Genomic DNA, 15,033 nt, shown 5'->3' with positions numbered 1-15,033 from the left:
TTTGAAGCAAAATAGTTTTTAGAAGTATTTGCACTGCAATCAAAAGGATTCCACCTTTTATTTTGTTCATCAGTGTAAAATATAGTACCTTACGTTAAAACCAGCTCATGTTATTTTTCTTGCTATATGGGCACTTGCAAATTTGAAGTTATTTGGTTTGCTGTGCCACTTGTGTAATGCTAATTTATTAACTTTACAGTTCTGAATTTCTGTATCTTATTTCTAAGGCAATCCCTCTGGTGACTTTTAAGCACATGTATTGTTTTGTGTTCATATGTGGCTGGGTGAAAAGGTGTATGAATTCAAATAGAGCACTACTGCGCATTTTGCAAAAACTGAGAATATGTGCAAAACAGGCTTCTGTGATGGAAAAGCTTTAAAAGGCAGTTTTATTCCATTTGACTCTTTGCATCACACTGAATATAACTTTGTGCTAAATCATCTTTGATGTGACTGAAGTAAAATAAATGCTGCTCTGAGTTGGTGATCATACAGAAATAAAATGATGATTCATAGTGGGAGTGGGATAAGCAAGGAAAATTTAAACATTGCCTGTTATCTTTTCAGGCCTGATGGCTAAGTCTCCCAAAAAAAGAATAATTGTTCAAAAGCCCAATCCCGGCAGATGGCAAATAGATCCTGCAGGGTGCGGAACACTTGCCTCACACTGGAATTAGTAGGTGGTGAGGATACTTAACCACTTGCATGAGACACCTTGCACATTGCAGGATTAGGCCCCAAATGTTTTGTTAGCTGCTGGGGGTTGCCTTGGAAGTACTACGCTTGCTAAGCTAAAGTCTGAACATATACTTGAGGTTTGTCAACTGCGCTTGTGAATTTGAATTATATAGTACCATTTTTTTTCCCACGACCTTTTCAGTTTGTTGTAGTTTCCTGTTAAAATAAAAATTTTCACCTTTAAAAGCTTGAGATGAAGAGGAGTTTGGTAACTGACTGGTATGTTGATATAGTTCTAAACAAACAATTGTTAGACAGCAATTTTCTTGTTCCTTACAGAATTAATGACTTGTGAGGAACTGCATTCCATATTGCACTTGGTCCTTCAGGCTGGGAATATTATGAATGCGGTAAGTGACATCCAAAATGGAGATGGCTGATTGACCAAACTTCCTTGTTAGTATTGCAGTCCATTGATGTCATGCCTCAGCTGTATGCTCGTTTCTTTTTAGGGAGGTTATGCTGGCAATGCTGTTGGATTTAAACTGTCGTCACTGCTCAAGCTGGCGGACACAAAAGCAAACAAACCTGGGATGAGTCTGCTGCATTTTGTTGCTCTGGTATAGAAAAACTATTTTGACGGTATAAGCAACTGCTACAAATGTAGAGCCATAGATGACAGACAATAGAAGGGGCCACGTGCCTCAGAAAAAGCAGCTTTTTTACAGCTTTGATCCTAATTTTCACCTTTCTTCTCCTGCCACAAAATTCACTGGTTTGCCTATGTCTGGTCATCCTATCCAGAAACCCATGGAAAACTTAAGTTTTTTATATCATGTAAAAGCTTGCCTTCGTCTAACTTCCTCATTGTAGCTTTTATCTTATTGTCCTGAATTCTTAGACTGTGGAAATGGCTTATTTTGATAAATATTCTTTCAACCTTCCTGTTGAATCTTTTGAGTAGCATTTTTGGTAGAGTTGGTTTTTTTTTCTCCCTCAGTGACTGACATGCATTTTTAAAGCTGCTGCAGACTTTTTTCAAGTTATTTTTCCTTCCTTTCAAACTTCTTGATTTTTGAAGGGAGAGAATTTAGATGCTTCTATACGCGACTTTGGTTATCTGTGTACAAACTGGCTTAACAGATTTCCAGTCAGCTAACAATAGGGTATTAATTGATGTTTGTGCAGGAAACGTATCTGCTCGAACAATGGGCATCGGTAAATTGTTCTTTCCCTGACATTCCCTATTAATACATGTGGCTTGTGTTCACTGGCAGAAGCAGCTATTATTGTACACTGCAGAATGGAAGCTGTTGTTTAAAGTTTCCAGTTTTGATCCCTGCCTTTCATTAAGGGGTGTCCTCCGCTCATTTGTGTTAGGATTGAACGGGAAGAAAAACAGTGCAGGAGAGAAACCTTTAAGTGCTCTCCCAGGGGCTTTAGAACTGCTGGACTTAGGGACTTTGGCGTGGTGATGGAATGTTAATGGATTGTGTGTGTTTTGATTTTGTTCTGTTTGTTTCAGGAAGCGCAAAAGAAAGACGCTGCTCTTCTCAACTTTTCAGAAAAAATTATGGATGTTCACGATGCTGCCAGGTAAGTCAAAAGAAAACCCAGAACTTACGGTTAGACTGTGACTTGGAATTTTCTTATTTGTGAAGCAATGAGGCTTATTCAGAGAAGTCTTGGCACAAAAACTGAGATCTTTACAAATGTTTACTATAGCTTTGAGGGCTTCATTTCCATTTGCTAACAGAAGTATGCCTGCAATGTGCCTTCAGGTATGAGGTTTTTTATGACACGATCTCCATAGGTTTTTGGTAGTTTTGTCTCTGTCAAATACATGTGCACGTATGTTATTTTTAAGGGATTGAACTAAAAGCGTGTTACTGTTTTTCCTTAAACCAATTTTCATCTGTCTCTGGGTGGGCTACAATACTTTTCCAAGTCTGGTACCAGGTACAGGTACTGGCCCTGGCTTCTGTTAGATGCTTTTTGATACTTTGTTTGCTTCTCCATTTCTCTCTTGGATGGAAAATCTGTAGGGTTTGGGGCTCTGTATTGTTTTCAACTTAAAGTCTCTAGCTGCATAATTTTAAACTGAACCTGATTCGTACCTCAATAACTGTACTTGCTTTTGTGAGACAGTGTGATCTAAAACCCCAAACTGGAAGCTAGCAATGCTGGAGTTTTATTCCCGGTTTTGCTACTTCCTTACTCTTGAGCTTTGGGCAATCTATTTACATTCTTTTCCCAGCTGTAAAATGGATCCAATCTCTTAGATCTGATGCAGGATTAAGTAGTGTCTGCAGAGGACTCTGAAATCTTCTGAGGAAAGGAGTGGCCATGGAGTTAATCAGAAAATTTTTGAGGGACCACCTGTGTGGCTCTCTGCCATCCAACCCACACACCTTTTTGGCAGTCTGCCATGTGGCCTGATGGGGAATGGAGGTTCCCTCGGCATCCAAGCCCCCTGGCAAACAGCAGGGGAACAGGCAGAATCTCAAATCTGGTGATATTTTTTCTAACCACTTTGTTCTTTGATAACATTTGTTAATGCTGAAAATCTTCTGTTGTAACTCATGCTGAAATCTATTCAGGGAATGCACTCTGTACAGGAAAATGAAACAAAATGAAATACATGTCTCACCATTGGGCATGAGGAAGATCTTTATTAGAGACAACTGTCATGTACGAGTTGCTCATAAATCCTCCCAGTTAGAGCATGTTAAAACAACTACCATTATGATCTTTACTTTTTATTGTCTTGCCTTCTTTACTTGTAGGCCATCCTCTTCCTCCTTCACAGGCATAAAAATATAGCCTGTATCTTCTACTGCTTTTCTTATTCACAAAAAACGCCTGTGATCTGAACAGAACAGGGAACTAACCTTTGCAGATGAAGTAAGCAGAGAAAAAACAGCACACGTTATATTCATCTGTGTGTGCACTGACAAACTTATGCATGCTGTCACCATCTGCTGCCATGTGCACTTCAATCAGTCTGCCACAAATTCTTCAGCTTTACTGTTTTAAAGTCATGCTGCTGGTGAAATGACCTTAGTTAGGAGCATGTGTACAGTTGTTAATTTTTATCATTTTGGAAACTGGTGCTTCAATTCCTAGGCAAAGCTCAGTTCTCTTGTGAAGGAAATGCCATAGATTTAGAAGCATTTACCCTTAAAGTGACTGAGAGATTTGGGTGGGAGCTCCCGTAGTATGGAATGTGGGTCTCCCAGAATAAAGCTTAGACTACATTAGATCAGTGCTCTTTCCTGTGGTCTTCGATTTCTGAGTTACCTCTCCACAGGAGCAGCTCTGCTGCTGGTATGTGGTAGAAGGATGAAAAGTTATAACTGCTGAGTTGAGACTGTGTAGGCTGCATTGCTGTGACTGCTTAGAATAACGTAACATGCAATTTCATGATGCCAAATGCTACTGCCAAAATGGGTAGTCCTGGCTGACAATCCCTTGTGACCCCCTTTTTGTGCCAGCTACTGCACTCAAACAGTCATATAATCAGCTGTACCAAGCAAATGATCCATCTGGAAGCAAATTGTTTTTTTCCTTTTCCTAGGTTAACTTTCAGTACACAGATATGGTTGGCCATCTAGAATATGAGTGCTAGCACAGGCACCAGGGAGACAAAAAGAACACTTGGTCAGAGGCAGGGCAGCATTACCCTTTCTCGTGGTAATGCTGGGTAGGACTGGCTGGAGTTAATTGTGAAACCACACCCCTTGGGAATCTTTTCAGGTTGCAAATAAGAAGAAATGTGCTTATCTCTCTCCTAATTTTCAGTGTCTACTCTGGAAAGATTTCCTGAACAGGCAGGTCTTGTTTTGATAGCTAGGTTGCACCTCATGTTAAATATCTATTTTTGAAGCATATTGTGATTAACCTGTGGGCAGCTCCTTCCCCTTCGATAAACATTCTCTGTATATGCTGTTTTTAGGTTATCCATTGATAATGTAGAAGCAGAGCTCCACTCGCTGTCTTTCAAGGCAAGATCTGTTAAAGACAGCATTCGGCGAGACCCAAAACTCTTTCACCAGATGGAAAGCTTTCTCCAGGTTTGTAGGATATCCGTGTTAATGTGTTACTGTCGCCTGAATACAGGAGCATTCCTCAGCTCAGTGTAATTTGTGTGGACATGTTAATAAACAGAAGCACTGTTTTAATATGTCTACCCTATCAGTTGTACAAAGGTGTTCCATCTACATGCTGTTTGTCAAGTAAGAGTGTTGGAAGGACTGTGTTTTTACAGGGAGGGATATTGAGTGTACATTGCCTGAGGCTTGTTAGGCAAGCGTGTTTAATGCCTGTGAAATGACTGATGAAGATCAGCAGTTAAAATATAAGACAATTTGGCTTGGTCTCTGGTTTTGTACTTTACAGCTGCCCAAAATATAGTATCTGCATGTTATGTTATACTGGAGCATGTCAGTTTTAGCTGAGGCTGTGCTATGCATATGAATCCTGATTGTTGGGTGACTGAAGAGGTTGTTAGAAGCTAGAAGGTTAAGGGACTGTTTTCTCTACTAATTTACCCTTAGCACAGAGTGTATTATCTGAGCCACACCATTAACTTCTGGGTGGGTTCTCCTTTTCTTTTTTAGTACTGCAGTGACTTTATAGACATGAATGTGCATAGCACTTAACTTTGAAGCAGAGTTCTTGGTATTTTCTGAGTACGTGGTGATGCCTGGAGAAATATGTATTATACTTCAATTAAATGATTTTTCTGTTTCACGCTACAGATAATTATTAAAAGTAAGAGGGCAGGTGTTGATCTGGAACTTAACCTGCCCTGATTTTCAACTTGCAAATGTAGTTAATAGTCCCTGCAGTTTTTCAGGAGATGAGAAGTTGATGAAGAAAGGGGCGGGTTAAGATTGAAATACCTGTCCTCATTCACTCTGAATTACTGGCTTTTATCCATTGCACCCAGACTCTTTAATGTTATGTTCTAACATGTTTGGGATTTTTTTTTTTTTTTATTTAATAGCTGGTTTTATGTAACACTACAACCTTGTTTAGGCCACATTCCAAAAGAAATGTTGGGGAAAAAAAAATTTTACAAATGCATACCTTACATAAACACTTCCGGTTTTTGTTTCTAAATTACAGGTGATAACCAAGCTGATTTAAAAGTCAGCTTTCATTGTCTCATCCTTATGAATAAATTACTGAAATATGTGGGAGGAACTGATTTCCTATGTATGCTTTTATCAATCATCCAGCTTATCTTCAATCCATCGTTTTATTGAGTGCTTTTTTTTTTTTTTAAAAGACTAACAAACAAGATTTGTTCCTACCCTACTGGCATAATTTGCCAAGTAACTTTGTGGCAGCAGCGTTGGCTTAAATGGTCACCAGTGCCTCCAGCTGCCTATTCCCACCCCCGTGCTACAGGATAAAAAGTATTTAGGTGATCATGAGTTAGACAGTGTCAAAGAATAGATTTGTCTGAAAAGTAACTTTTCTCCCCAGGTTACTTTGAGCCACATGTGGTCTCAGATCTGGGATTGTGCAAGGATGGGAGTGAATGGCTGGTGATGCAGATAGGGGAGACAGAGGGGCAACTGCTGAAAGTGTTTTAAGCAATTCTACCACACAAAGTCTAACCACAGCCTTATTCTCTTCCTCCTGAGAAATCCACTAATCTACTCCAACCCTGTCTGTATAGCTTTACACTTATGATTCAAAGTGCTAGTTCATGGGGACATTTTCTGGATGTCTTAAAATATGCATATTTCCAGCAGTTCCTTACCTTTCTGGTAAGGCATGAAAACCTTTTTTATTGTGGTCTAGGGTCAACTTTAGGAAGGAGTTGATTCTGTGATGTATATCCATGAATTTATCCACTTTTTTTGGGAAAAGTAGGGAGGAGGAATTAATCCTTTTATGCTTAGTTGAAAGTGGCAGGGAAAATAAGGCATGTGGAGCTTTCAAGGGGTTCCGAAGTGGTCTGTCACTGTCCTGGGCTCTGTAACAGCTCCTAGGTTGGAACATGAATTTCGTAAGTTCCTAATATGTACATGACCTGTTGTGACTTTAATTTTTCTGTCTGGTTCATGCCATATATGTTTTTTGCTCCAGTTTGCTATAAGACATCTAAAGGAGCTTGAACACCAGAAACGAGAATTACAAAAGGAGGGAAACGCTCTCATTGACTTTTTCTGTGAAGACAAAGAAACTATGAAGTTGGATGAATGTTTCCAGATATTTAGGGACTTCTGCATAAGATTCAACAAGGCTGTTAAGGTAAGAGCACTGAATGAGATTCTCATGCATTTGAAATAGATATTGGCTCACATGAATTGAGTTGTTTTTTCTGCTTAAGGGACATTTTATATCTTGTGGTATTTGATATATTTGCTCGAATGGCTACAGCAAACTGCCCTCTTGTAGGCGTTCCTTGCCAAACGCCAGGTGGGAAATGGTCATTCTGCCCAGCCCTGTGTGCAGTCCCACTGCAATGCGTCTTCTGCTGCAGGTTGACTAGACCATTGAGATGATACGTCAGAGTAGCCTATTGGCCTGCTTGTAAGTGAGCTCCTTCCTTCTCTTTTGGTGAGGAGGTTGGCGATTGCTAAGCTGAGCAGTGAAACAGATTGCGCAGACTTCCTGACTAGTGCTCACTGTTCAAGCCCTGGACTGGTAATGTTACGTCACTGGAAAGGCCTTGAGATGTGGCACCACATTACATGGATGTAATCAGCACTAGCTCAGGCTCTCCACTGCCCTCCTTCACATGACTAGGCACACTTTGCCGAGTAAAGTAAGAACTGTGTCTTCTACTTCGTTCTTTCAAATGCTTTTTGTGGGTGAAAACTCAAGAAATTAAACAGGCCTACAGTACAAAGATACCTCATCCCCCGTGTGACCGTTCACTTGCTAAGTACTCCGAATTGGTCCCAAATAATTGAAGAAGTATACTAAGATGAAGGAGCAGTATTGGCATTGGTTACAGTTTTGGTTCAGCAAAGTCTGCCTATTGTTACAAATATTTTTTAGGCTTTTATAAATAGCATGACTTAGATGGATCCACACATTTCTTTATTTTTCTGCCTTATGCAGTCTGCATTTGACAGCACTTTGTATAAGAGCTTTAGTTCAGAAAAGAGAGAACAATCTTGATTTATAGCAAGCTGACAGGATGTTCAGCTAACATGCATGTTGTATCATTAGTTTACCTGCCCTTTACCACCCAAGATAGCATGTAGTTATGCATGTATGTGTGGACATTATACAAATGTATAAAACAAAACTGTGGTAACTATTGCAGACATTTTAGTGGGAGATGACTTCGTGCATACATGTTCATTTTTTTGGGATTGGGGATTTAATTCATAATCACGCATTACAAGTTGTTGTTGGATAGCTATTACTTCGAGGTCCAGTGGAGATCTTCCTTCCTCTCTCTACAGGATCTTCCTGTAGTAAGTAGTTACACTCTGAAAATGACGATGTCTCTTATTTGCAAATATTGAGGAGATTTGCGTACTAGGTATTTTGTGGGATTAACCTCTGTCCCTACAAAATTAACAATCAGAATAGATTGCGGTTCTGACAAATGAATGTGATGTGTGGACAGCACGGCCAGCAGTCTAAAAAGATGGCTCATACCACAATGGCCATGTGCACATATTTCAAATGTTTAAACATTTTTTGAAATTTTTTGAACATGTCTATGCATGCTTAAAACAGATTTTTCATTTGAATAAAATCTCCTGAAACATATTTTGGGTGAGGTTAAAATGTTCTGTCTCTAATATGGAATATGATGATATCTACAACTGTTTTTAACCATTTCTCTTTACAGTGGGATATTTAAAGTTGAGCTTTAGCATTTGGCAAGAATTCATTCTGTAATTCCATACCTGTGAAAGAAAGCTCCCTGCCACAGACATTTTACCTGAAATGCAAGTTTTTTTTCTTTTTCCTTTCTTAGCTGTTCAGGTTTCTTAGGTCTCTAATGCATCTTATCTTTCAGAGCCCAGTGTAGTCTCAAATCCACTTTAAGAGCTGTAGATTAACCCATTCATCAAAAAGAGCTTCAGCATTAGGCTTTTGTTTACTGAAAGCTTTCAGGTGACTTTTTCTAGTTGTGCAGCTCTTCTGTTGTCACAACAATGGGAAGATCAAACTAGACAGTGCTTCAGACAAATATAGGTGTGTTTTTTTTAAACAGTGTGTCGTTGCTCAGAACAGATTTAACAACATGCTGGAAAATGATGTAATTTTTGAATGCTCTGTCAAGACTAGCCTTCCCCTTCTTTCTTTTGCTACAGCTGTGCTGGCTCTAGAAAACCAGGTTCTCCATTTCAGAAAATAATCTGGAAAGTTCATCCGAAGGTTTAGCTAGATTAAATCTGGAGTCTAGAGGTGACAGTTAAAATGTTGATATTTCCAGTAATCCACTGCTAATGATTTTAGTAAAAAGGTGTGTCCTGGTTTCAGCAGGGATAGAGTTAATTTCCTTCCTAGTAGCTGGTACAGTGCTGTGGTTTGGATTTAGGATGAGAATAATGTTGATAACACACCAATGTTTTAGTTGTTGCTAGGTAATGCTTACGCTAGTCAAGGACTTCTCAGCTTCCCATGCTCTACCGACTGAGAAGGCTGGAGGTGCACAAGAAGCTGGGAGGGGGCACAGCCAGGACAGCTGACCCAAACTGGCCCAAGGGACATTCCATACCATGTGACGTCATGCTCAGTACATAAACTGGGGAAAGCTGGCCGGGGGGGGGCAGCTGCTCGGGGACTGGCTGGGCATCGGTCGGCAGGTGGTGAGCAATTGCACTGTGCATCACTTGCTTTGTATATTCTTTATCATCATCATCATCATCATCATCATCATTATTATTATTATTATTATTATTATTAATTCTATTTCAATTATTAAACAGTTCTTATCTCAACCCACGAGTTTTCTCACTTTTACCCTTCCGATTCTCTCCCCCATCCCACCGGGGGGTGGGGAGTGAGCGAGCGGCTGTGTGGTGCTCAGTTGCTGACTGAGGTTAAACCACAGCAAGGTGTTACTGTGTTGTCTTTCAAACACGAGCTACCTCTTTCTATGGCTTCCTGAACCAAACCCCCTCAGCCCAGCTGTCAAAATCTCCAGCCTGCCCTGGGCAACTTCTGTGCAACAGTTGCCAGTTTTTGAAGCCAACAGTGAATACGAGATCCAAAACTGGAACAAGGCATTGATTAATGGTCCTTGAGTGGTGTTAGTTGATGTCTAAGTAATGATCGTGAGGAATTGTGTAAACTTTTCTATTTGCTTTCATACGCGATTAAGGAATGTCTTTTCACAAAATTTCCAATCGGTAATGTTTGAGGCAGAGGTAAGTAGCACCTCGTAGAAAGTGCACTTGCTGAGGAGCAATTGCAATTGTAATAAGGAAGGATGGAAGGAACGCATTGGCTGTATGCTCGTTAGACAAGTTTGTCTTAAAATATGAATGTAATGATCAGGTAGAGGTTTACTCACCTGGTAAAACTGCCAACTTTAAACTTAGTGGGGACTTGAAGCTCTCCATCAGGAACTCTTTGGCTGGACTTGACGTCTACTTGGGTTTGATAGGTCATGTTCTTGGTCTCTGCAGGGACTTGAGCTTTTTTTTCTTACGCTGACCAGGCTGATGTGTCGCCAGCATTAGTTATGCAGGGAACTGCTCTCCATACAGTTAATGGTTGCAGGCTGTGGTTGCCATGGTGATTTCACGTGCTGGGGGAGGGTGATAGCAGTAGGAGCTAACTTCGATGGGAAGAAATAAAGGGAAAGATAAAGGAGTGTGACTTGTTCTCATGCACAGGACACTGTCTTCTGAGACATATATTTATGCTTTTCCTCATCAGGAAAATAGGGAACGAGAGATCCAGGAACTTCATAGTCTGCAAAGGCGAAAGGAGCTGGAGGAGAAGCGTCGATCCTGGGCAGCTGGAGAACTTGGGAGCTTTGGGCGGAGCAGCAGTGAAAATGATGTGGAGATGTTGGCCAAAAAAGGACTTGAAGAATTTCTTCCCTTCTTGCAGCAGAGACCTCAAAGCCCTTCATACAGAAACCCCAATTCTAGACGCTCTCGACTTTCTTTGGGGATTACTGCAGACAGGGAGTTGCAGAGTTTCCTGGAAATCTCAAAAGATGAGGATCCAAACAAGTTTAACAGCCTTCCCCGTGCAAACACCCGACAAGCAAGACCAAACGTAGCCTGGACTGAATCCAAAGAAACGAGAGATCTCAACTTAAATACCTTGCACTTACACCAACAATCTGAAACCAAAGTGAAAAGTGGTGGCCTGCTGCAGGTGCCTCCAGCTCAGCCCAGTCACTTCAGTGGCTCAACCGGTCCTGGTGCCCGTTACTTACAGAGAAGCACCGACTACAACATGCACACTTCCAATGTGTCCTGTGAGGAGTCCACAGATATAAATGCTCTGGCCCTTGCAATCGAGGAGCGTGAACTTGTTAAAGGATTACGTAAGTTTGATATTCAAGGAGCAAAGCCTGCAGAGGATACACCTTTAATATATTTAGAGGATGCTGGTGGAACAGACTTGGAGACTTTAGATGATCTAAGCTTTCATTCCCTTAGCACTGCTGATGACGACCTGCCTCCAGCTTGTAGAAGTTCCGGAGAGGCCCACGACCATAAAGCCAAGGCAGTCGGTTGCAAGAGTGAAGCTTCAGAGCCTAGCAGCAGCAGCCCCATGTCTATGGATACAAGTGTTTCAGGAAGTAGGGATGATGGGCCAATGTTCTACGTGTCAGATACGACAACTGATTGTTCTTTGACATTGGACTCCGAAGAGGGAAATGATTTTAAATCAGCGGTCAATGAAATAAGAAGTGAGGCTGGCAAAGCACGGTCTTCTGGGAATGATGCTCAATACAGGGCTAGAACATTCTTCTCAAACCTGAATTCTGCTTCTGCCAAGGATCTGTCTCTTCACACTTCCACAAATGATAAGGATGATGCCAATAGCAAGCACGCCCTTCCTAAAGAAAAGCCCATAAAAAATAAAGACCCAGCAGGACCAAAGAGAAACTCTCTGAAAGATAGATCTCCAAGCTCCTCAAAATCCAGTGGCACTCGCCCTAGCCACACAGCTCCTTCCAGACCTGTAAGAACTTTGAATGCCTCTGAGAATGAAAGTATGAGGAAAGTGGTGCCTATTTCTCGGTCAAACAGAGCACTGAGCAGCGTGAAAAAGCCGGAAGCCAAGCCGGCACTTCGTGAAACTAGTACAGTGGAAAGTCGGCTGTCTCGTCGCAGCTCTGTCCGAGGCACAACAGACACACTGCCAAGAAGTCCTTACAGGCATAGCATGTCGGTAGAAGAGCCAAAGTTACAAAGGGGCACTGTCACCTCGAGCAGTGCTCATTTTGAGAGGGACAGAGTCTCTCTCAAGAAGCCAAGCTCTAAACCTGTTAGGAGTAATGTCAAATCAAAGATAGATGAAATGAAGATGTGTCGCTCCAGTGTGAAACCCCAGACCCCTACAGATGACACCAAGGTTGCCCCAGTCAGTGTTCCCAAAACACCATCCACTGTCCCAAACTTTGCGAGGAATACAGTGGCTTCTTCTTCAAAGCGTGCAAAAGTGGATCTATCCAGCTCGTCCAGACCTCCAACCATCACAAGGTCGGTGTCCCAGAGGCTGCCTAAAGCGAAGCCAGCAGCGACCTCTGATGATCCGAGTCCAAAGGAGAACAGTGTGAGTACCTTAAAGAGAGCAAGTAGTGCCAGAGTGGTTGGAAGAAGCATCCTGCAGGGAGAAGCTGTCAGCGCTAAAGTAGATCCTGCACCAAAGGAGCAGGGAACAGTGGAAAAGGCCTCTCTTAAACTGAAAGATGCAAACCGGACCACAATTGGTAAAATACTGAAGCCGTTACTGAAATAAGGGAGGTTTTTTGAATCTTGGAATGTGAACACTTGTTCAAGCACTGGATGTCTGTGTCATGAAATTCCTTAAAACAGTAACATTGCCGATAAGCAACATCATGTGCTCATTAAAGTACGGCACACCGTTGGAAAAGGGCAAGCAGTTGTGTTCTGGTCTAAATCCTTTTTTATGAATTTGAATGTATTTGAAGCTACTGTGATGAAATGCAAGCAAATCTTTGCGTATTTGTGATACAGAAGGTCACCAAAAGCCAAAAAGTTTTAAGAAGTTAAGCTACAAGATGAAATGCTTTGTGACAGAAAACATGGATAAAGGCCAGTTTTTGTGTACATAAGATTCTTCCTAAGACTCAAGCCTTTGTGCTGGTTGGTTCCTTATTCGATGTCAAAGTGAATCCTGTGGAACAGTACTGAAAACTAACTTAGGCGATTGTGCTTTCCGTTGCTTTCAGTTCCCTGGATTCAGGAATTCTTTTTGCCTCTTGCGAAGTCCATTGCTGGCAATTGGACAGACAGGGAACTGCTGGCCAAACAATAGTAAAACGAGACATTTGCTGTTTGTGGCCGTCTTTAACCTCACTGAAGAATTTATAGCATGTTTTATGAATGTGTATGTGTGTCTGGAGAAGGCTTTCTGCTGGGCAGGATGCTTATTCTCCAAGAATGTGGCAGCATTGTCTTGCATGCACAAGTAGATATGGCTGGTGCTGCATCGAGTAGCACGGCTGGAGGCTGTGCCTGTTGGAAGGGCCATCAGTAACCATTGGGATGATGACTGCTCCTGACTTGTTTCGGTCACAAGCAAACTTGCCAGCTTTTGGTCATACAGAAGTGCCATATATTTATGATACATATCAAGGATGTTTGCAGTTCAACTCTTGAAGGCTGCGATGTAGTGCCGAGCACTTTCTTACCATTCCATGTTTCCACTGGTTTATCTACTACCAAGTTACTTGAATGTTGCAATGGCTCTCATTGAGCCATTAGTTTCCCTGCCTCCTCCTCCTCCTCTCCCTCTCCTTGTCAACATGGATATTTAGCATGAAACACAGAGCTTACGCATGACAATGTTTTTTGTAGACTTCCTTGGTTGCTTCAAATGTGGCTTTTAATGTTTAAAGACTCTAAAGGATGAATTAACTAGTATTTGATAAGCTTTTTACAAAATAAAAACACCTCTTTTTTCCTGCAGATACAAATTTTAACTCCTGTCAGACTAAGGTACAGAGAATGAGGGAAAACTCGTTCAGCATGCTGTGCATCTTCCCAAGAGAAATGTATGTAGGTGGGGAAACTTGATCGCTGTTCTCCTAAGCATCTTATTTAAAGAGTCGCCTTTTTATTCACTTATGAATGAAGCCTCATTTAAGAATAAAATAAAAAGCGAAAGGAAAATCTCTTCGGACAAGTGGCATTGACTTACTAGTGGTAGATCTGTTTGTCTGCTCTACCCCTCAGTGCCGGGAGAGCATAATTCAATGAGAACGAGCCATTTCATTGCTCACGCGCTTCTCATGGGCTAGTATCAGGGACAGCTAGCTCTGTGTTTGGAATTTGGCAAGGGGCCTTTAGCCCTTCCCATGTACCAGCAAACCTTGATGCAGACATCATACCCAAACACCGTAAAGTATTGCACAGGGCCTCTTGTTTGAGTCTGTCCCACTGGGAGAATTTATATAGCCCGCTTTTCGGCAAGGGCGAATTTTTGCTTGAAACCCTATAAGCTTTTTGGATACTGCCTCCCTTGTGGGTTAGATACAAAAACGTCTCCCTTCTTATTTGTATCTGTGTGTATGTATGCACATCTGCAAGAGCAGATGATTGACTTTTTTCCTTTTTTAAAAAAATACCAACAAAACATTTTATTGGTAGCAAGCTTGAAAAATAATTTAAATGTGTTTGGAATATGTAAATAAATTTCTATAAATCTGTGTAAAAGAAAACTGAATGTATTTAATGGAACATTTATACATTTCGGAGTAACTCAGTAGTTAATAAAGTTCCCGTTTACTGGGTATGAGGTTTGTACTTTCTCCTTCCTGTTACACTCTTGGCTTTGGTCCTGGAGATCTCAAGCAGCTGGAGTCTGGGTGTAGGTGACTGTGGGAAAGACCCAAAAGGAAGGACTTTACAGCAGAAATCCTGGTGTTTAAAATGCTAGGTTTGGTTTTACACTAAGACATGCAATTTAACTTCAGTTTCTGAACATTTAGGACTTCTGCACAGGTTTGGGTATAACACGGAAGGCGTTAGATGGTAGATTGTGTACACATTGTTGTGGCCAAGACAAATGTTCATGGCCCTAACAAGTCTGGATCTGTCGCTATCTTCATGCCTTTTAGCTTAGCACACTTTATTGAGAAATCCTGGTTTACAACTCCCAGGACTTTGGAAATAAAGAATAGCCTGTTTTGCAGGAGCAGGTGGTGACTTTTAC

General features: G+C 41.3%; 1 protein-coding gene across 6 annotated transcripts in view; it reads left to right on the top strand.

Annotated features, from left to right (window-relative positions):
- The window catches only part of FHDC1 (FH2 domain containing 1), a 38,362-nt gene extending 23,751 nt beyond the window's left edge, over window positions 1-14,611 (top strand). For all 6 annotated transcript variants that reach the window (XM_076336681.1, XM_076336680.1, XM_076336678.1 and 3 more), the window contains exons 7-12: window positions 1,018-1,088; window positions 1,191-1,298; window positions 2,204-2,274; window positions 4,634-4,751; window positions 6,781-6,945; window positions 10,549-14,611. In XM_076336681.1, coding sequence (XP_076192796.1) covers window positions 1,018-1,088; window positions 1,191-1,298; window positions 2,204-2,274; window positions 4,634-4,751; window positions 6,781-6,945; window positions 10,549-12,594 — 2,579 coding nt within the window. In that variant the 3' untranslated portion in view covers window positions 12,595-14,611. The remainder of the gene's footprint in view (window positions 1-1,017; window positions 1,089-1,190; window positions 1,299-2,203; window positions 2,275-4,633; window positions 4,752-6,780; window positions 6,946-10,548) is intronic.
- The last annotated feature ends 422 nt before the right edge of the window (window positions 14,612-15,033 follow it).

Source organism: Aptenodytes patagonicus, chromosome 4 (assembly GCF_965638725.1).
Source record: "Aptenodytes patagonicus chromosome 4, bAptPat1.pri.cur, whole genome shotgun sequence".
Lineage (NCBI taxonomy): Eukaryota > Metazoa > Chordata > Aves > Sphenisciformes > Spheniscidae > Aptenodytes > Aptenodytes patagonicus.
Note: the sequence above shows the minus strand (reverse complement) of the source record. Positions and strands in the feature narration are given on the sequence as shown.